General features: G+C 37.5%; 1 protein-coding gene across 1 annotated transcript in view; it reads left to right on the top strand.

Annotated features, from left to right (window-relative positions):
• The window catches only part of Ddah1 (dimethylarginine dimethylaminohydrolase 1), a 150,238-nt gene that overhangs the window by 100,013 nt on the left and 27,997 nt on the right, over positions 1-22,228 (top strand). Inside the window, exons 2-4 of the mRNA XM_027935216.2 lie at positions 10,063-10,162; positions 19,011-19,084; positions 19,939-20,058. Of these exons, the coding sequence (XP_027791017.1) occupies positions 10,063-10,162; positions 19,011-19,084; positions 19,939-20,058 (294 nt within the window). The remainder of the gene's footprint in view (positions 1-10,062; positions 10,163-19,010; positions 19,085-19,938; positions 20,059-22,228) is intronic.

The following is a 22,228-nucleotide window of genomic DNA, read 5'->3' as shown; positions in this document are numbered from 1 at the left end:
CCCATCGCTCTGTCCCACCACAGCTTGGTAGTTGCTGTGTCCTCAGACCAGCACCAGTTCCAGACATCACATCCATATAGGATAGTGTCCAAAGGAAAACAAGGGATTATGTTTCTTTCTACGGCTTCAGGAACATCAATAGATTTTTGCTCATTGGCCAAACCAGGTCACTTGCAAGGGAAAGGGAACTGCCATGAGTGATTTTTACCTGCAGGGATATGATGATAACTAAATGACGCAATCAGTGCAGAATCATTTAGCACAATAATTGGCACTGAAAGGGAATATAATAAATTTATGTATTATTAATTATGACACATCTTTAAATTGTTGATGAGGGTCCAAGTTATGAGTAGTTAAAAGACGGATTCCTCATACCTTGCTGACACTGATTCTATGTTGAGGGAATGGAGAAAGATGGCAAGGATCAGCTGAGAAACTCAGCTACAGTGCTCAGTGGAAGGGTCCAAAACTCATATCCTTAGGGAGAGCACAGAACAGAACCCTGTTCATAGGAAGAGACTGGGTCAAGTTGCTAGCACAGAACTCTTGGGGAAAGAACAAAAGTACTGCCCAGGAATGTGATCTGAAGTGGGCCAATACAGAAAGAATGACTTGATCCTAGGTCTCAGCCTAGCATGAGCTTGTTAGATCCTCTTTTCTCAGGTTAAGATTGATCCTGGGAATCAAGTAGGCAATGGATCGAAAATTGATGAAATCTACTATATGTGGATATGAGAAAACACATAGCTTAGCAACTAAGTAGGGCATGACATCAACCTTCTCATAGGAAAGGCATTATGGGTGTTTACTGTTGGCAGGTAGTTAGCAGCCTTGGAGGAACTGTGAGCACTCCAAAAAAATAAGATAAAAGTGTAACAAGTTAGTGGTAAGCTGACACGCACCTTATTTTCTAGATATAGTTTTTCCTACTACATAAAATCCTTCTGCTTGCTTCTGATAGCTCCCATCCTTCTGGAATTTTTTTAATCCACTCTTGTGGTTTGCTGCATCTTTTCTCTATCCATACACCCAGCCTCTTGCTTCTAATTGAATTTGGTTCAACACCAGAGCACTGTACTCATGAATAACCATCTGGGGTGTTTTCAATAAACTCAATGTGAGGAAAAGAGGACTACACATTTATGCCTACCAAAAACTGTTTAGAGAGTACAAGTCTTAGAAATGTAGAACTGGAAATGACCTCATTTTAAGCTTTGTCCTCTCATTGTACGAGTATGGAAGCAAAGATGCTAAATATCCTCATTAATTTTTAGTACTTGTCACTAGAAATAAGCCAATAAGCTTAGAAAACAATGAGAAAAAAATACAATGGATATGTAACAGTCTGTGGGAAATGTTTTAAAACTCTTATTCACCTAGGTTATTTTTTATAAAAGTTCAAAGGGAAAATGAGCTAAGTATTTATAAAATCTTATGTATGTTGACTTTTATAAACATAAAGAGTTACCAGAATAATCATAGGATTAATGACATTTACTTGACTCTGGTGAGTTTTGAAATTTTCAATTATTGAGTAGTTTCCTGTTCTATGGACCATTTTCCTAATACAATAAGCCCTTCATTAACTAATCATAGACTGTAGTGAGCTATTTACAATCTGAGGATCATCCAGAATTTTCTTTTGCTTCTAAGGAATTTCGGATGATCTACCAGCAGGAATAAAAACTATAAACATTTTGATTTTTTTTAACTTAAATGCCACTTCCTCAAAGAGTCCTTCCTCATCTGAATTATGTCCCTGTCTTATATCTCAAACATGCAGTGTTCCACACCTGCCACAGTTCCTTTGTTGCCTTTATCATAATGTTTAACTGTATGTGGCATGTGTGAATGTTCCATTTCTGTTACCACAAGGATACTAACTATATGTCAGGGGCAACACCTAATTTTGATAGCTACTGGCCATTGCTTAGCATGATGTCTAGCTCTCAATACTGAACACTTACTAAGTGAATGAAAACTAGAGTAAGATTGGGGTGACCCAGACATGTTTTTGCTTTTTATTACTATGTATATACATGTATGCGTATGCTTTGGTCATTTTACCCCATGTGCATGTGTTGGATTTATAAATTAAACAGTATTGCAACTTGTTTTATACATTTTAAAATTTTGACTTTACAACATTTCAGTAGGTAATGGATTAAGGAAGTTGGTGTGTCTAGGACCCCTAAACTCATTTAAGACATAGTTTTCTTGGGAATTTCTTAGGAACATCTTATGAAATGGTACACCATATTTGGAACAAACAACTTGGAAATAAACATTTAATTCAACTTTTCTGCTTCTGACTACAGACCTTTACAAGTATATGCTTAAATAAAATCTGTTTAAATTTGGAGTTTCCAGTATTCGTCTTCTATGGCTGTATAATAAATCACCTAAACATAGCAACTTAAAGGAACATCTGTTTATTATCTCACAGTTTTTGCAGGTCAGAAATTTGGTCATGGTGTATCTGGCTTCTTTGGTCAGGGTTATGCAAGGCCACAGTTGAGGTGTCAGTTGGGCTATGTTCTCATCTGGAGCTTTGGTCCTCTTCCAAGCCCATTCAGATTGTTGGCACAATTCCATACCTTGTGGTTTTAGGACTAACAACCTGCATTTTTTTTTTTTTTTCTGGGATTGTTCTCAATTCTTAGAGGCTGCCCTGTAAACATCCTACATTGGCAATTCATGCTGATTGCTTTTTTCAGAACAGAGTCAGAACATCTTTCTGACTTGTTCCTTTTCTAACCCTTGAGACCCCCTTTCTGAGCTCTCCTTATTAGGTCAGGGCCAGCAGGGACAGCATGCTCCCTTTTGATTAACTTAAGCCAACTGATTAGTTACCTTAATAACAAACATCTGCAAAATATCTTTGCTTGTGTTGTGTAATGTAACCTTATCACAGGAGTGATAGTCCCATCAAATTAACAGGTCCTTTCTGCACTCAGAGGGGGAAGTTTGTGCAGGATATGCATATAAGGGGCAGCATTCTTGGGCACCATCCTGGAATTCCACCAGCCATAATTCACAGTGGTCAAAACTCTTCTCATCTTTTTAAACTTATCATATTGGTTTGAAGTGCATCTGGGTGTCCACTGCTATTATAACTTCACTAATTTAAAACACATATCATTGATTATTCCATAAATAACACCTCATAATCTGATGCTTGAATTAGTAGCTCCCAAACTTCATTAGCTTTAGTTTGTGTATGCTTGGAAAAACATAATTCAGGATCTTTAGAAACCAAACCCAGGTTCAGACAGCTGCAGCACATAGTCTCTGCCCTCCATTCCTTCAGAATGCTGTAGTCCACCTTTTTTTGTTCAAGTGAATAATAATAATGAGTATGATCTGTTTTTGAACAGATTTTGATAGCTCCTCACAATCATTCTAACACTTGTTTCCATTTGAGTGCACAGTAGGTGACTAAATAATCTTTTTGTTAATGACAATATTGTAGAGGAAAGAATAAACTTCAGAGCATAGCTCTCAAAACTTAAATTTCAACTCTGCTGATTACTTCCTGAGATTTTGGGCATGCTATCTACCCTACCTCCGTTTCCTCATTTCTAAAAGATAAACAATGCTTGATCTTGCTTCATTAGGTTGTAAGAATTATATAAATGAAATATGAGTTCTGGCATATAGGAAGACTGTATACATGTTTGCTATTATCATTGCTAATTTTTAAATTAGCAATATAAATTCCTCTGAAAACCTTTGTCCTACATTTAGAATAGAGAAGAGGATTCCAATGTTTTTATTTAGAAATTAAGACTGAGTTGTTTGGTATGTTAAACCTCTCTTTGATCCTACTTTTATTGGTCGTTTTGGTTAGTTTTAGTAATTTAATCAGCACATGTGGAAAAGTTAAGAAATGAACCACTAAGACATCCCAAAATTGAAGGGTGGTAGTTAATATGCAGGCCTTCTTTGGTAAACATCCCTGGTGTGGTTTGTACATTCTATTCATATTACTTAGTGTTCTTAATCTCTGGGTAACTTAACATCCTAAGACCCTAATTTATAGGAATTTCATTTACCTCTGATTTGAAGAGATCATTGAATCCAAAGCCACTTTGGCACAGGATCTTGTAATATCCAGTGGACTTAAGTGTGCAGAATTGGAAAGCAGCAGACATGAGCTCCAGTTCTGATGTGGGCCAGGCTAATCACACAGTAGAGTGAACATGGGGATAGATTCAGGAGACTTGACTCAGCAAGTCAGGTAGCTTCCCTTAGCCTCAGTTTACTCATATGTAAAATAGACATTCTAACAGGCATTCTACCCTTCCTGTGTTTTTGGAACTCCTGTAACATAACAATTAATATTCCATTTTATTGTCACTATGTATTCACAAGTTGTATCTCTTCCACCAAATTGTTATCTTTCTAGGACAAGGACGATAGCATTAAAAAAAAAAAAAAAAAAAAAACTTTAAGGACTGGTAAGTTGACATCCACTAAATGTTTGCTGAACTGAAATGTTAATCATATGAGAAAATATATAGGAAAGCATGATACAGACAATAAGCACTGACGTAAAATTAGCCAAAATATGCAGATGTGTGGATTACCAAAGAATATTAAAGTGGCATAAAGAAATGAAATGTGGCCTTTTGAATGTGACCAGGGTTGACATAGTGTGGCTTTAATGCATCAGCAAGTTCCAAGACAACTGTTCCTTGACATGCTAGAGACATTACATCAGCTTCTTGAGTGGCTTCCTCAGCATTGTCTGAGTGCCACACTTGACATGGAAAGGCACAACAAAATCAACAACAAGTGGAGAAAAGGAAACCATTTCACCACCAACTAAGCTATGTTGCTGCTATTCAACTCTTTGGATAGGATGACAGCATCATTTCAAAGGCTTTTATAATGTGAGCAGTCTTAAAAGGACTTGGAAAATGTAAGTAGGCATTGAAAACAGTGGTTTGTTAGTCAGCTTTCCATTACTATCATAAATACCTGAGATAATCAACTTATAAAGAGAAAAAGGTTATTTTGGTTCACAGTTTCATTCTACTCCATGATCAATTTTTTTCTGTTGTTTTGGGTCTGTGGCGAGGTAGCACATCACAGTGGGAGTGTTAAGGAACAAAACCTCTCACCTTTTGACTGGGACATAAAAGAGGGGAAGCAGAAGGGTTTTGTTTTTGTTTTTTTGGTTCCTAATATCCCTTTCCATGACATGTCCTTAATGACTGGAAAACTTCCCACTCATCCTTACCTCTTAAAGGTTTTACCACCTTCCAATGGCACCATGGGTTATGGGCCAAGCATTTAACACAGAGGCCTTTGGGGGACATTCTGGATCCCAACTATAACAAGTGGTGATAGTATTGACAGCATAGCTTCCAGCACAGGCAGAACTGTGGGTGATTGAGACAGATTGGCCACAGACAGGTCAACTTCAAGGGCCTCCTTCGTAGTCATAACATTTGACAGTCCACTGAGCAGAAGCAGCTAAAGGGAAGTGGTTTAGCTAACAGAGGCTGATGAGTATTCTTTGTGGAGCTGCAGCACATCGGCGCATCAGGCCTGATGAGCGCACTCACCACATTCAGGGTGAAGAAGCAGAACATTCCAAATGGACATTGAAAAGACACAGCAAGAATCAACTTTGGACAGGTCACCTGGAAAATATTGTCTCTAAATAAAGAATACTAAATTAGTCACAGTATGTTGCAAGCTAATATGAACATAGCTTCCTGGGAAAACTGTATAAGGTTTTTGATTCGATTTGTTTTTCTTTATATTAGGGAGAGTTTGGCGGGGGGTGGGGGGGTTGATTTTAGGTTGGGGGAAAGTTTGCAAGAAGAAAAGTAGAGTTGAACTTCTAAGATTATTTAGTGCTGAAAGTGGTGTTTTTAATCTTTTCTTTCTTTTGAAATGTAACCAGAATCCAAACAAAAACTGACTTACTTAAGGCCAAAATACTACTACTAATAATAATAATAGTAACTACTGGTTTTGAGTCCCACATGGCAGGCACTGAGCTAGGTGCTTTCCATGTGTTACCTGACTTATTATTCACATAATCCCTGTTAGAAAAATGTTATCTTGTTTGCAGATGAGGAAACTGAGGCTCAGAGAGGTTAATTTATTCCAAGTCATATCACTCACAAGTCACAGAGCCAGTATCCAAATCTCTAGTACTTTACACTCACTTTGAGGGTCTGAAATGAGAAGACAGGATGATGACACCAACTTGAGAAAACAAAGGAGAGAAAGGAAACTGGGTATCAAGAAAAAGAAGGAATCCTTCAGACTGATTGCATCCTCTAGAGTGGCCGTGTCCTCATAACCCATTCATATGTCTGGGCTGATGTTCTTTTGAGTTCTGTGATACATCTTACCAGTCAGGCCCACTCTGGTGTGGTACCTGCAGATCACTGGTTCAAAGCAGATATTATACAAGAAATGCACCTCATTCTTTCTGGCAGCTTCCAGGACCTGGAAGAAAATCAAATTTGAATGTTTCAAATTTAAATATAAATGTCCTTATATTTAACTTTACATTGAATTTGCAGAAAAGACTACAGTTTTAATTTACTGGAAAGCAGATGGAATCTGTCATGGGGTGGCAAAACACAAGAAACTTGTCCAAATGTAAGAAAAAGGAACAGATTTTTTCGTGGTGGGTCAGTTTTATAACACAAGTATCTGTAAGGATATGCACACAAGCTGGTATTTCACCAAAACAGTAAACGCTGTATCTAACATTTATTGAGCAATTACGGTTATATGTGCTCAGAGCTTTGCATGAATTTAATAATCATGAAGAACTCAACAAGTTGGTATTATTATAAGTAAACAACCACTTTAAAGATGAACAGACCGAAGATCATCAGAATGTTAAACAAACCAAGGTCACTTAGCTAGTAAGTAGCAGAGTGGAGATTTGAACTCCAGGCCATAGATCATAGACTTTCCTAGTGTAATGACTATGAATGTGTAACCCCAATAACTACATTTTTGAACACTGGTACTCCAGCGGAAAAGAAAAGGAGAGAGGAAGTGGAAGGGAAGATAATTACCTCAAGCCTATACCAACTCTTGGAGACCAAGATATATGGCTGAATGAAGGGGAGCATCAAAGGTGATCAGAAGCCACTGTGGCCAGGGAAGTAAAGGGTAGGAGGAGAAAAGTTGGAGCAACAATAAATGCAAATATAGAATAAAACGATGAAATCAAAGTGTATGAGCATGATGATGGAAGGAGAAAGTTAATTCTTGTAAGTCTTCAGAATAGAATAAGAGAATTATATATCCTACTCTAAGGTACAAATTGAGGTTTAAACTAATTAGGGCTGTTTCTCTAATTCTGCCCTTTTCGTTTCTAATTTCATGGGTTATAAACAACCCATTCAGCTCAACCTTTGGAATTAATACTGTTTGTTCTGACGGTTTCTCTGAGTAATGTAAAATTCCACTCTGTGGGGTTACTGTCGCTGCTAAAGGTTGGTGGTATAGTTTGGCCTTTTTTTTTTTTTGTACCTCTTGAAAGTTAATTAAGTCAGCTTTGACCATGGCTGTGTAACAACAGAATGGGCAGTTTCTTGAAGGTTCATGGTTTGGATCTTTTCCTGCATACATTCCCACTTCTACAGTTAAAGTTCTAACTGCCCGAGTGGCTGGCTCAATTTGTGCCTGTGTGTCAGGGCAGGGCCTGGTTTGTGTGCAGCTGCCTTGGTATGCTTTGCTGGAACCTCTGTGCCAAGAGAATGCAGTTCTCTGTGGTCAGCCTATGGGGTTCAGCCTCTCTTGTTTCTTTCTCAGAAATCTCCCTGAGTTAGCATTACCAATTTGACACCATATGGTCCTGCGCTTCTCAAAACTGTTTACTTGATGTTTAAATTTTTAAAAACTCTTCTCCATGAACTTAACTCTGAAAAATTAATGTAGTACTATCAGCATTTGTGGTATGGACCTCTCCTTATGACTTTGTGTAGATGTGACTGAACATTTAAAAAGAAAAAGAAAAAAAAAAGTACTTCCCTTGCACAAAAGCCAGTTCCTTAATGTCAGTGCAGCTGTTTTGACTTTTATAAAAAAACCACAAACATTTTATCCTCTAAAACTTTGATTTTGAAAGATATAAGACTTTTTAAAAAGAAACAATGTTTCTGAAACCTGTGTATAAGTAGCCTTCTTACTGTCCTTTAACACTTAAAAGTTGAATGAAGTTCTTAAGTTGAGAAGTTACATAGTTACAGACAAACTTTTCAGACCAAAATCCATGTTACTGCTAAACTCCTAGTAACCTTTGAGATGTTAAGCTGTAATGGAAGCGGCAGCATTAGCCATAGAAACAAAAGGTGATGGTAGCACAGTTCTCATGATCTCTCTCCCTATGGTCAGTGAATTTTCCATGGACACAGAAGCACAAAGGCCAGAAGCAAATGGTTGTGTGTTTTCCTGGGTTCACAGTAGCTCAACAAGCCATAGTAAATGTTGTTTTCTCTTTTTCCATGCTATAGCAACGATTCCATTTCCTGTTACATAGGAAAACCTATCCTGCTGTTAAAAGAGGTCACTGGATGTATTTATAACAACATTAAGACCATTTTGTCCATGGAAATAATTTTTATTGTTCTGAGTCACTCTGGTTTGTGGAATTTTAGCATGCGTTCCAGGACAAGGATGAGATGATATATTTATTTTACTTTGTATCCTCTTTAATGTTTTTGAATGCATGAATGTCAGCCTTGTTGTCGAAGTATTTCCATATTTTTATTGCTTTAGAGCTGACTCTTGCCATACTGATGTCTCTTCATTGACAAGTCACTCTGTGTCCTCAGCATGCTATATTTTGGCAGAGCCTCCTGCTTCGCCCAGTGTGTTGTGATCTCTTATTTTCCTTTCATGTCTTGTGAATGTATGTCCTTGCCATGTTAAAGATTTTGCAGACCTTCAAAACTATTTAATTTGTTTTTTTGAGTCACTGGAATGACTTTAATTAAATTGTAAGCTTCAAAGGGCATTTGTTATGCCTTATAGTTTTTTTCTCGTATTAAAGTAAGTCTCATTAGAAATGTTTCCTAATTCAGCCCAGAATCTCTCTGTGCTGAGACACACCCCAGAATCATAGAGTCCCTGAATGTCATTTTCTAATATTCTTTGGTTTGACTGCAGTTACTATATTTGTTAATCCTCTCTAGGGAAGTAGGTTTTAAGACAAGTAATCATATTAATTGTTTGAGTATAAACTTAAATAACAATTTAGATTTACAGAGAAGGCTTGGAAGTTCTGGCATTTTAGAAAACACTTGAGCCAGGCACAATGGTGCACACCTGCAATACCAGCAGGAGGTATCTGAAGTTTAAAACCAGCCTCAGCAATTTAGCAAGGCTCTAAGTAACTCAGTGAGACCCTATCTCAAAATAAAACATAAAAAGGACTGGGGATGTGACTCAGTGGTTAAGTACCCCTGGGTTCAATTTCTGGTACTAAAAAAAAATAATAATAATAATAATAATAATAATAGGAAACAATGGCCGCCTATAGATTGAAATTTCAAGTTGTTAGTTATTGATTTTCCTTCCATTATTATTATGTATGTGTGTTATTCTGACTCACCAAGTGACTCAGGATGAAAATTAAGATCTTGTTCTTTCTGGCAAAGATATGTGGACTATGTCACTTGCCTCTTGCCTTTTTTGACTTACATGCCCTATAAAAGGTCAGCTTCCAGTAGTGTCCTAACTGGTCAGCATTAACAGTATCCTAGATAGTGAGTTACTCTCCTCCAAAAAAGAAGACTAATATTAATTAACTCTTAGACTAAAAGGGAACCAAATGGGTAATTTCTAATGATAATTTCTTCTCTTACAAATTGTCATGACTTATCCTGTGATCTTGCACTCTATAACATGTTTCCTACATACATAAGAATGAGAGAGTGTGCGTGTATGTGTGTGTGTGTGTGTGTGTGCGCGCGCGCTTACATAGGAGGATAACAGTGCTCAGAAGTTTTCAGAAATTGGTTTTTGTATTAGGAAATGGTATCTACTAATATGAATTGTTTTATTTTTCAACAGGTTGACATGATGAAAGAAGCATTAGAAAAACTTCAGCTTAATATAGTAGAGATGAAGGATGAAAATGCGACCTTAGATGGTGGAGATGTCTTATTCACAGGTAGAGTTACATTTATTTTTTTATGTCCAAAAATACTTTCACTACCTTAATCATACTCATTTTCTTATAGTTTTTATTTTACTTACTGAAGTAATGGATGCTAAATGCTGAGAATTTGACAAATACAGAAAAGCACAATGAGGGAAAAATTGACCTTCCATTTAGAGATAATCACTTTAACATTTGGTTGTTCATTCCTTTCAATACTTTTGTTTGCATATATTTGCATATTCTGACAAGAATATTATTGGTAGGTAGATGATTAATATGTATCTTGCTTCTGTGTTCTTCTACAATTGATTTTATGAGTGGCATAGTTTTGCATCTAGCGACTGTATGTCTGGTTTGTATTTAGAGGATTCTAAATTCTAGATTAGTGTCATTTACAAATAATTTTCTCTCCAGATGGCAAGAGGAATTCAAATAATTTTCTATACAAATTGACTTGGCTTAATGCCAGTTGAGTAATAGCAGACAAAATATAAATGTTAATGTTATTATTGATCTAACAGAATTGCTTTGTACAATCAGTTTAATATGGCTATTAAAGAAACAGTAATTTTAGTATTTAACCTTTCTAATTCTTATTGATCATAGGACTATTGTTTTATAAAAATCATGTATAAAATTTGGACCCCCACATTCATCTTGGTTATACTGAAGAGCAAGATAATAGTAGTTTTTAAGTCATACCAAGAGTTTATTTTCCTCTGAATGTCAGAGGATGAATACCTGTTTCACCAGTGTAGCCCAAAGAGCAAAGGCTGGTTCTCAGGAATCTGGGAAAACAGCCTCCCTCATGTGACCCACTGAAAGCACAAAGCTTAATATTTTAACTGTTGTGTATTTATATTGAATCCCGTGTATATAGCAGAAGATAGCCTTCCTTGTTTTCATCTAGAAATGTTTTTGTGTTGCTTACATTTGGATATACCTAGTTTTCCTGGGGGAGGAGTGTGTTTATTCTCTGCTCAGTGTCCTGTGCCTGGTGCTGAGGCCATTGTGTTGCCCAGCTCCAGGGGGCACCATTCCACCAACAGCTCTGTGAATAGAACCCTCTAGAGCTATGCACTGCAGGGCCTGTGCTGCCGTGGACAGAGCTGCTAGTGGCCCTGCTGCTGGGGTGTGGTCTGCCGCACAACGCACATTGAGCCTTCAGATGCAGAACAAGGGGTCAAGGAGGCTCAGGCTGCATTCTTAGCTCTGACTGTGCCTGGCAAGACACAGACATTCTTCAACTCTACCCAGTAAGTCCTCCCCATCCCCCACTCAGAATATCCTTTGAGCCTCCCATTGATGGCACTTTCATTCTTTTTGACAGCCCAGAACAACAGCTTGTTTCACTTAGAAAATGGAGTTTTGTGAAAAGCTAGATGTGTAAATCACACTTCCTTAACAATACTTTTTTTAAAAAACAGAAATAGCCATATAATACACAACTTATTGTAAGCAGATACGGATCACATTTGCAGTACAGCTTAAAACAAGCTATGTTCACAGCCATTTAGTTATCTTCACAGCTGAGCTGCACAGCTACCCTAAAATCTCTTCAATGGGAAGGCGCAGAAGGAGTCCCTTCCTGCATGGTCTACAGTCTTTCCACAGCATTTCAAGCCCAGTGCTTTTCCCCATATTCTAATTAGGCACTAAGTACTAAGGCTTACCTTTGATACACTCTGTAGTTTTTGTTTTTTTTTTACTTGCTATATTCAGTATATAAATTACCATCTTAGGTATTATATTGAAAATTGAGATAATGTTGGGACGTCTTTGCTTGGCATCTCATTCAAACCTGATGTTATGTTCTGCTTTCTTTTTCCAACCTCTGAAGTTTTCTTTCTTCCCTCATTTTTTATTGTGGTAAAATATGACATAAAATTTGCCATTTTCACCATTTTTAAGTGTACAATTCATGGGGCAATAATCACATTCACAGTAGTATGGAATATTACCACTCAATTTTTGGATTACACAGAATTGTATAAGAAAATCTGTAGCACTTTCTATGTGTTCTGTGCCCTCTTCCTTCTGTAACTCAAGATTCATTAATAATTTATCAGGAAATGGACAGAAGGAGAGCTGCTTTCCAATTCCAGTTCCTGCTGGGAAATCTGTCAGTCAGGCAAGCAGCTACGGGCTAAAACTGTTTTCATTCCATTTCTCTTGAATAAATAACATTGGCTTATCTCTACTTTTATTTATGTATTTTGGTGAAATATAGAGTGCATAGAACTGAATTGTAAAATGTGTATGTACTGCTTTAAAGACCAAAAAGAAAATTAACACCTGGGTATTCACCCCTGTCTTATGAAATAGAGTATTACCAGGACCACAGAAACCCTTGGGGTCCCCCCATCCCAATCTCTCCCTCCTCCCAGCCTCAAGCAATCACTGCTCAGTTTTGCTTCTCTTACAGCTTTTTACTATTAGTGTCCTACTATATGAACTCTTGCATGAATTTTTCTACTTTTGATTCAAGTCGATGTGTGTAGCTGCAGTTCATTTTCAATGCTGGCTAGTACTCTGTGGAATTATACCACAGTGTATTTATGCACTTTCTGGTGATGTATATTTTGGGTATTTTCTGGTTCTTCTCTACTATTATCTTCAATGCTGCTATGTTAATTTCTGTGTGTGTCTCCTGCAGACATGTACAAGAGTTCCTCTAAGATCAACATTGGGAAATGAATTCCAGGTTATAGGGTAAATTCTTTCTTTCTTCCAATGAAATGATTATTTGATTTTCTTCTTTAATCTGAAACATGGTTAATTATATTAATCAATTTTCTGGTAGTTGACCAGTCTTACATCTCCGGATTGAAATCAAACTTGATCGTGATTAACTCACTTTTTCATACAGTATTGGAATTAGTTTGCTAACATTTTGTTAAGACTTTATTTCATGTCCTGTAATTTTTCTTTCTTGTTATTCTTGTCTGGTTTTGGTAAAGTGTTATATTAGTCTCATGAAAAATATTAAGGGATGTTTCTTATTTTTCTATTCTCTGGAATCAGTACCATTTGAACTGTGTATTCCTTGAGCTGTGGTAGGTAGGACATGTCCATAAACAGTGTCTGGTGCCTTCTTTGCAGGGATGATTTTAAACTGGTTCACTTCTTTAAAGATAATATGACGAGGCTTCCCTGAGTCCATTTTGAGGCATTCCATTTTTCTAGGACTTTATCTATTTTATGTAAAATTTTCAAAATGTTGGGTATAAAGTTATTCCTGTCTTCTGATGTTTGTTTAAGCTTCACAGCAACGGTAGCTTTATTCCTTTTTCATTTGTGATATTTATGCCATCTGCCTGGCTGCCTGTCCCCTTCCTTCTTTCCTTCCTTCCTTCCTTCCTTCCTGCCTGCCTACCTGCCTGAAGTTGGTCAATTTTATTAACCTTTTCAAAGGAAAAGGCTAATGGATTCGTTGAACTCTCTCTCTTGAATATTTCCTTTATTTATTTCCTTCTTTCAGATTTCTTTGTTTTATTGGATTCTTTTTCCCCCTACATCTCAAGTTGGAATTTTATCTCATTAATTTTGAATCTTTTTTTTTATTTTTTATTGTTGGCTGTTCAAAACATTACATAGTTCTTGATATATCATATTTCACACTTTGATTCAAGTGGGTTATGAGCTCCCATTTTTACCCCATATACAGATTGCAGAATCACATCAGTTACACATCCATTGATTTACATATTGCCATACTAGTGTCTGTTGTGTTCTGCTGCCTTTCCTATCCTCTACTATCCCCACTCCCCTCCCCTCCCCTCCCCTCTTCTCTCTCTGCCCCCTCTACTGACATTCATTTGTCCCCCTTGTATTATTTTTCCCTTTCCCCTCACTTCCTCTTGTATGTACTTTTCTATAACTCTGAGGGTCTCCTTCCATTTCCATGCAGTTTCCCTTCTCTCTCCCTTTCCCTCCCACCTCTCATCCCTGTTTAACGTTAATCTTCTTCTCATGCTCTTCGACCCTACTCTGTTCTTAGTTACTCTCCTTATATCAAAGAAGACATTTGGCATTTGTTTTTTAGGGATTGGCTAGCTTCACTTAGCATAATCTGCTCTAATGCCATCCATTTCCCTGTAAATTCTATGATTTTGTCATTTTTTAATGCAGAGTAATACTCCATTGTGTATAAATGCCACATTTTTTTTATCCATTCATCTATTGAAGGGCATCTAGGTTGGTTCCACAGTCTTGCTATTGTGAATTGTGCTGCTATGAACATCGATGTAGCAGTGTCCCTGTAGCATGCTCTTTTTAGGTCTTTAGGGAATAGACCGAGAAGGGGAATAGCTGGGTCAAATGGTGGCTCCATTCCCAGCTTTCCAAGAAATCTCCATACTGCTTTCCAAATTGGCTGCACCAATTTGCAGTCCCACCAGCAATGTACAAGTGTACCCTTTTCCCCACATCCTCGCCAGCACTTGTTGTTGTTTGACTTCATAATGGCTGCCAATCTAACTGGAGTGAGATGGTATCTTAGGGTGGTTTTGATTTGCATTTCTCTGACTGCTAGAGATGGTGAGCATTTTTTCATGTACTTGTTGATTGATTGTATGTCCTCCTCTGAGAAGTGTCTGTCCAGGTCCTTGGCCCATTTGTTGATTGGGTTGTTTGTTATTTTATTGTCTAATTTTTGGAGTTCTTTGTATACTCTGGATATTAGGGCTCTATCTGAAGTGTGAGGAGTAAAGATTTGTTCCCAGGATGTAGGCTCTCTATTTACCTCTCTTATTGTTTCTTTTGCTGAGAAAAAACTTTTTAGTTTGAGTAAGTCCCATTTGTTGATTCTAGTTATTAACTTTTGTGCTATGGGTGTCCTATTGAGGAATTTGGAGCCCGACCCCACAGTATGTAGATCGTAGCCAACTTTTTCTTCTATCAGATGGCGTGTCTCTGATTTGATATCAAGCTCCTTGATCCATTTTGAATTAACTTTTGTGCATGGCGAGAGAAAGGGATTCAGTTTCATTTTGTTGCATATGGATTTCCAGTTTTCCCAGCACCATTTGTTGAAGATGCTATCCTTCCTCCATTGCATGCTTTTAGCCCCTTTATCAAATATAAGGTAGTTGTAGTTTTGTGGATTGGTTTCTGTGTCCTCTATTCTGTACCATTGGTCCACCCGCCTGTTTTGGTACCAGTACCATGCTGTTTTTGTTACTATTGCTCTGTAGTATAGTTTGAAGTCTGGTATCGCTATACCACCTGATTCACACTTCCTGCTTAGCATTGTTTTTGCTATTCTGGGTCGTTTATTTTTCCATATGAATTTCATGATTGCTTTCTCTATTTCTACAAGAAATGCCGTTGGGATTTTGATTGGCATTGCGTTAAACCTATAGAGAACTTTTGGTAATATCGCCATTTTGATGATGTTAGTTCTGCCTATCCATGAACAGGGTATATTTTTCCATCTTCTAAGATCTTCTTCTATTTCTCTCTTTAGGGTTCTGTAGTTTTCATTGTATAAGTCTTTCACCTCTTTTGTTAGGTTGATTCCCAAGTATTTTATTTTTTTTTGAAGATATTGTGAATGGAGTGGTTGTCCTCATTTCCATTTCAGAGGATTTGTCACTGATATACAGGAATGCCTTTGATTTATGCGTGTTGATTTTATATCCTGCCACTTTGCTGAATTCATTTATTAGCTCTAATAGTTTCTTTGTAGACCCTTTTGGGTCTGCTAGGTATAGAATCATGTCATCTGCAAATAGTGATAATTTAAGTTCTTCTTTTCCTATTTTGATGCCTTTAATTTCTTTCGTCTGTCTAATTGCTCTGGCCAGTGTTTCGAGAACTATGTTGAACAGAAGTGGTGAGAGAGGGCATCCCTGTCTTGTTCCAGATTTTAGAGGGAATGCCTTCAATTTTTCTCCATTCAGAATGATGCTAGCCTGAGGCTTAGCATAGATTGCTTTTACAATATTGAGGTATGTTCCTGTTATCCCTAGTTTTTCTAGAGTTTTGAACATAAAGGGATGCTGTACTTTGTCGAATGCTTTTTCCGCATCTATCGAGATGATCATATGGTTCTTATTTTTAAGTCTATTGATGTGGTGAATAACATTTATTGATTTCCGTATATTGAACCAGCCTTGCATCCCAGGGAATTTTGAATCTTTCATCTTCACTAACTTAAGCATTTTCTTCCAAGTACAACTTCTAAATTTTTTTTAATTTTTGTTATCATTTAGTTCCAAATATTTTTAAATTTACATAGTTATGATTTAATTGTTGACTCATGATTTAAAAAAAAACACTTGGCCATTTTTATGTTATTGAAACAACAACCCATCAGTCTAGTGGTGGGTAGGTAAAGGAAAGACACAGCATTTATCTTATCTTTCCTTTTACAAGTTGTATTTCAAGTAGACCAAATACTTGATTCGTAATTTTCTTTTTAGAATTCCAGCCAGCAAATGCAGATCTCTAAAAAAATAGTGGGTCTATGCTTGATCATCAAACAATATGAAAACCATTATGTGAAGAATTGATAGAAAACTGTATAATAGGGAAATTAATCTGATGCCTCCTGAAACCACTGATCCTTCTAGTCTAACTATTGAAAATGGAGCAGTCAGTCCTGTGCTTCCTTATGTAATGCAGTAAAAGCGCAACCCCACCTCTGAAGTTTTCCTATCCAAAAAAAAGGATGAGATTCTAATTTAACCATCTACATTAAACTATGTTTACTAAAAATAGAAAGGATAAAGGAACAGTTTAAATATTAAATGATATTAGGAAGCAATCGGGCAAATCTAGAATGTAGGCTAGTCCATAGATAGACTAAAAGGGCTGGTTTTTCCTATAAATAAATACCATAGAAGTGGGGGAAATGAACTGGCATAGAAGAAAATGACACACAGATACCAAAAAACTGTTTTTAAAATACTTCAATTCCAGCATTTTAGTTATTTCCATCAGGAATGTCATTTAGGGGATCTTATCCATAACACTGCCAGAAACAGAGAAGTACAACTTAACTTTTTAAAGACATAAACAGTATGCTTATTTTTGTACTTTCCTATCATATTTAATTTTATAAAATTGAGATAGCGTGCATGCCCCTCTTAAAACTTGCTTAAAGCATTGAGTTTTTCTTTTTTTTAAAAAAAAAAAAATATTTTTTAGATGTTGATGGACCTTTATTCATTTATTTATATGTGATGCTGAGGATCAAACCCAGTGCCTCACATATGCTAGGCAAGCACTCTACCACTGAGCCACAACCCGCGCCCCAGTACTGAGTTTTTTTTTTAAAGTTGTGTATGAGACTAATTTATAAATGTATTCTTATCTGAAAAGAATTAGTGAAACTTTATTTTGTAATTATAGCTGACTTTTTTTCTTATAAAGTAATACTTTTGCCAAGGAACAGACCTGCCCTACTTAAATTTTGATTTTTATGTCTGAGTTTTCTTAAGAGACTACACAATCATACCATTGCCAAAAAAATTGTCACTGTGCCACAGCAGATTTGTCTGTCTGCCAACAGCATAAACCCTTGGAATTTGTCCTAACATCATTTGACCTGTGTCATTTACCCCTTTTATGAGGACAGATGAAGATTAAAGGAGTAGCATTTGTAAAGTCTGTCAAAACAGTCCCTTTTCCACGGTCATCTTCTTATGTTTATGATGATGCTCTGGGACAAAAACTCACTGATTTCTCTTTGAATAACAAAGGTAACAAAGGGTAATACTGCTAACTTGTCCTTGCTGTTACCTAATTTCTGATTAAAGATTGTGAATGTTTAATTCTTTTGTTTCCTAAATGAAAAGTGAATTCTTTATTGTGGTAAAATATGCATAACATAAAATTTATCATCAGATCTGTTTCTGAGGGTACAGAGGCAGTATGGACGACCTTTATGCTTTCAAGTGGATTTTTTCCCCCAAAGAATTAAGGGAAAATGAAAATCCCCACATTAATGTATTGCTCAACCCTATGTACAATTGTTGTCTCATTGCCTAAACTTAGAGACCATTTTTATTTAGTGTTTGCTTTCTGAATAGAAAAGTTGCAGAATTTCAGAGACATCAAACACCAAGGTCTTTCGTCCTTAACTTTTTTCACTTTGCAAATAGGTATCTTCATGTTTGATTTGAAACAAATAGAAGTATAATATTAAAGACGGAGCTCTTAGAGACCAGACCCGAAGAGCAGTAAGCACTACCCTCATGTTACCCATATGGTTTCTTCAGGCCTTACTTGATGTTTATAAGAAAAGGCCTCTGAGTTAATTAAAAACATTATTCTTTTAGGAGGTAACAAAGGGCAACACTGCTAACTTGTCATTGCTATTACCTAATTTCTAGTTATAGATTATGAGTATGTTTCATTCTTTTGTTTCTTAAATGAAAAGTTAATTCTTCATTGTGGTAAAATATACATAGCATAAAGTTTACCATCAGATCTGTTTCTGAGGGTACAGTCAGAGGCAGTATGGACTTTCATGCTGTTATACACCACCATACCTCAGGCAGTATGCAATACCATACTTCAGGCAGTATGCACCACCATGCAGCGCTAGGATTTTTTCATCTTCCCAAACTGAGACTCTGTGCCCACTAAACTCGCTCATTTATCTCTCCTCTCAGCTCCGAGAAACCTCCATCCTGTTTTCTGTCTCTATGAATTTGAAAAAAAGCTTATTTTTAAGGGCAATAATTTGAGTTGAACTTTTTGTAAAGGGAACAGGGGTCTTTTTGGTGGAGCTGTCCTCTGTGGCAGGAAGGAACTATGTGATGCTTTCAGGTCAGTATTTATAGATAAAAGAAATAGTGCACAGTCACTGGAGCCACCCACTCACTATGTTTCATGACATCTATTATAGGCAGAGAATTTTTTGTGGGCCTTTCCAAAAGGACAAATCAACGAGGTGCTGAAATCTTGGCTGATACTTTTAAGGTAGGTAAAGGATAACTTATGCCTGGCAGAGTAATTACTTGATAAATATTCATAGACCCATTGAATCAATATGTTATGAGTAATGGTGTTTACATTTCACCAGCATGGCAAAATAAGTCCTAGTATTTGTACATTTGCTAGAAGATTTAAACATTATCAAATTCAAATTTCTTGATAATCAAGCTTCATTAATTAATGGGAGCAACTGACAAAGTTAGTGTGACCATCCTCTCTTTTCTTCCAGTATGCAATGATACAAACACCTGGTACATGTTCCTGGAACAATAAGTGACACACACACACACAAATTTGGAGATCCAGTTGACTTTTATATGAAATGTTACTTTTCTGATGAAAATCAGAGGTTGCCTGTACATGGATGCCTACTATGTGCTCGAAACTGGGCTAGGTATTTCACATCTCCTTTCAAGGTCCCTTTCCTGATCATCAATAGATGGGCTCTCCTGACTGCTTATGAAGGGATATAACCACTAATAAGCTCTGTGGTTATATCCCTAATATATAATCCCTAATATATATATCCACTAATAAGCACTGAGCCACAGTTTGCACAGGGTATTAAAACCACCATCCTATAGTGGTCCGCTTTACAGGCCAGAGAGCTGGCAAAGCTCTTGACACAGTCATATCTGGGAGGAAGTTCTGCTTGCTTCTCAGAGGTAGTCTTCATTGCCAATTACCCAGCATTACCAAAGCTGTGGGTCACAGTTTTTCTTCCAGATATTTGGGGCCCGACAGCCTTCAAATGAGCAAGTGCAGTTCAGGCAGGATTTAATCAGTTTTAGAATTACTCTGCAATACCAAACTGCTTGTTATTCTGTTTGTCTGTGTAGGACTATGCAGTCTCCACAGTCCCTGTAGCCGATGCTTTGCATTTGAAGAGTTTCTGCAGCATGGCTGGGCCTAACCTGATTGCAATCGGGTCTAGTGAAGCTGCGCAGAAGGCCCTCAAGGTAAATACAACACAGTGTTTCTCCTTGCAGCAGCAGTGCCTGCTAAAGGGCTTTTCTGGTCATCTGCCAGTTGGGCAGCAATCAGGCCGGCAGGGAGAGAACAGAGTGGCACCTGTGTGTGATATGTACTGTCGTGATCTGGCATTCATTAGAACCAGGAACACCTAAGTGTAGGAAGAGCTCTTCACTGGTGAAATATTTTTAGTCCCATGCCAGGTTTCCTTGAACAACCAGGTTTCAGGATAATAAACACCAAACTCATCTCAGTTATACAACCTGAGGATGAGAGGTCCTGGCCCCAGATAGAGCTCCTTGCAACGTTTTCTCTCTTATGTAAGAGAGTTGGTACATAAAGGCTTGTTATATTATTCTTACCCTTCTGTTATGTCTGAACTATTTCATAATAATCTTTTAGAAGGCTCTGACTCAGAAGTACCTAAAAAGCCTAGCTTCTTCATTTGTATTTGAAGTAATTAAATTTTAGGAGAGGAAATGTCCACATTTTTTAGCTGAGACTAACAAAGCCCAGAAAAATTGTGACTGGCCCAGTCACACAGCTAGATCAAGAGTGGAGGCTGTTGATGATAAAGACTTTCTTTTGTCACAGTGCTTTCCAGTTCAAAGACATGTTTCTTCTCTGTAACTTCAACCCAGGGAGATGATCTGAACACCCCACAAAGGCAAAAACTGTCTGTGTAGCTCGCCATTGTGTTACTTCACGTTAGACCCACTGTGGGCCCTAAATAAATACCTGGTGAGTGGATGGATTGATAAATGAGGCAATGTTACCTCATTTTTGCTGATAAGAAAACTAGATTGAGTGCCTCACCCCAGGTCAGAAGGCTAGCACTAAGTAGTGGGGTGGGACAGCAGCCCCTTCCTCTAAGGGGGCCCTGCACATCAGTATGTATGACTTATTCAAGCACCAAAAACAGAGACTCCTCTTAGGCAAAGGGAACAGATCTGTCTGCCCCCACTTGCACAATTCATTGGTCTGCCTTTGGGGTTCTTCCTTTTCTACCTCAGCGCTAATACGTCTGGGGCAGCGGGCTGGCAAGCAGTCATTCCCTCAAGCTGAATTTCCCCTCTGCATTATCTGCAGCTCTGGCTGGCTCAGCTGGACTTTCTCCCTTTTCCTAAATTCTATCTTTGATGGTATTCCTGGAGATTTTAACAACTGTTGCTGAATTATCTATCTCAAGATTTGGTGTGTATCACGGCGTTTTTTTTTTTTTTTTTTCTTTGTCTCCTTAGAGTATGTCTTTTAGTCTGCTTCATCCAGAAAACGGTGTCAACTCTCTGTGTATAAAAATAATGTTATCTTGAAAGAAAGCATTTGATGAATCGTGTCATTCAGGGGATCTAGGAAGATGGTGTTTCTTCTTCGGGAGTAACTGTGGAATCTATGGCAGTCAAATTGATCTGCACATGTCTGAAATTGAGTATAAAGGAAGAGGAGGGCTTAAGCTGGTCTCCCATACCATGTCTTTGAGTTCATAACTCCTTTCTGGGTGGACAAATTTAAAAAGTAGCCCCTTCTGCTGTTCTGAGCACTAGGTCCCTGACTCAAGCCATGCAACAGGTCTCTAACTCAGAAGGACACTAACTCAAATAGTATGGGGAAACTAACACAGAACAAAATAAGAGATAATATTATATGGCTAATTAACATGATATTATATGAAATACCCTCTAATTTCCTGTTCAAAATTCAGAGGAAAAGGGTGATTCTCTCTGGGCTAGATATTCAGAGAAGTTTCCTAGAGAAAATGGGACTATTTGTGCATCTTAAAGGACAGATGGCATTTGGCAGGATGAGAGTCTTCCAGGTGGGAGTGTAACATAATAAGCAAAGACTAAGCAAAAGCACATTCATGAAATATGAGCAAACCAGCCCAACTGATCAAGGATTTTCTTTTGGACCTCTGAATGGAGAAGGTGAGATCTAAAGAAGTCAGAACTTAAAAGTTAGGAAGACAAGATTAATAGTGTAAAGCAGGAGTCTGGGCACTAGGAGTCTCCACATTTCTTCAGAGATGTTAAACCAACATTTCTTTTTCAGGAAAAAAACAAAACAAACAGAAAGTTGAAGGGGGAAAACCTTGCAGTCAGAAAAGAGGACCACTGATGACCTAGAAAAGAAAGCTAAGGCCTGAGTCCCATTTGTGTC

Source organism: Marmota flaviventris, chromosome 10, assembly GCF_047511675.1.
Source record: "Marmota flaviventris isolate mMarFla1 chromosome 10, mMarFla1.hap1, whole genome shotgun sequence".
Taxonomy (NCBI): domain Eukaryota; kingdom Metazoa; phylum Chordata; class Mammalia; order Rodentia; family Sciuridae; genus Marmota; species Marmota flaviventris.
This window is presented reverse-complemented; position numbering and strand designations above follow the sequence as displayed.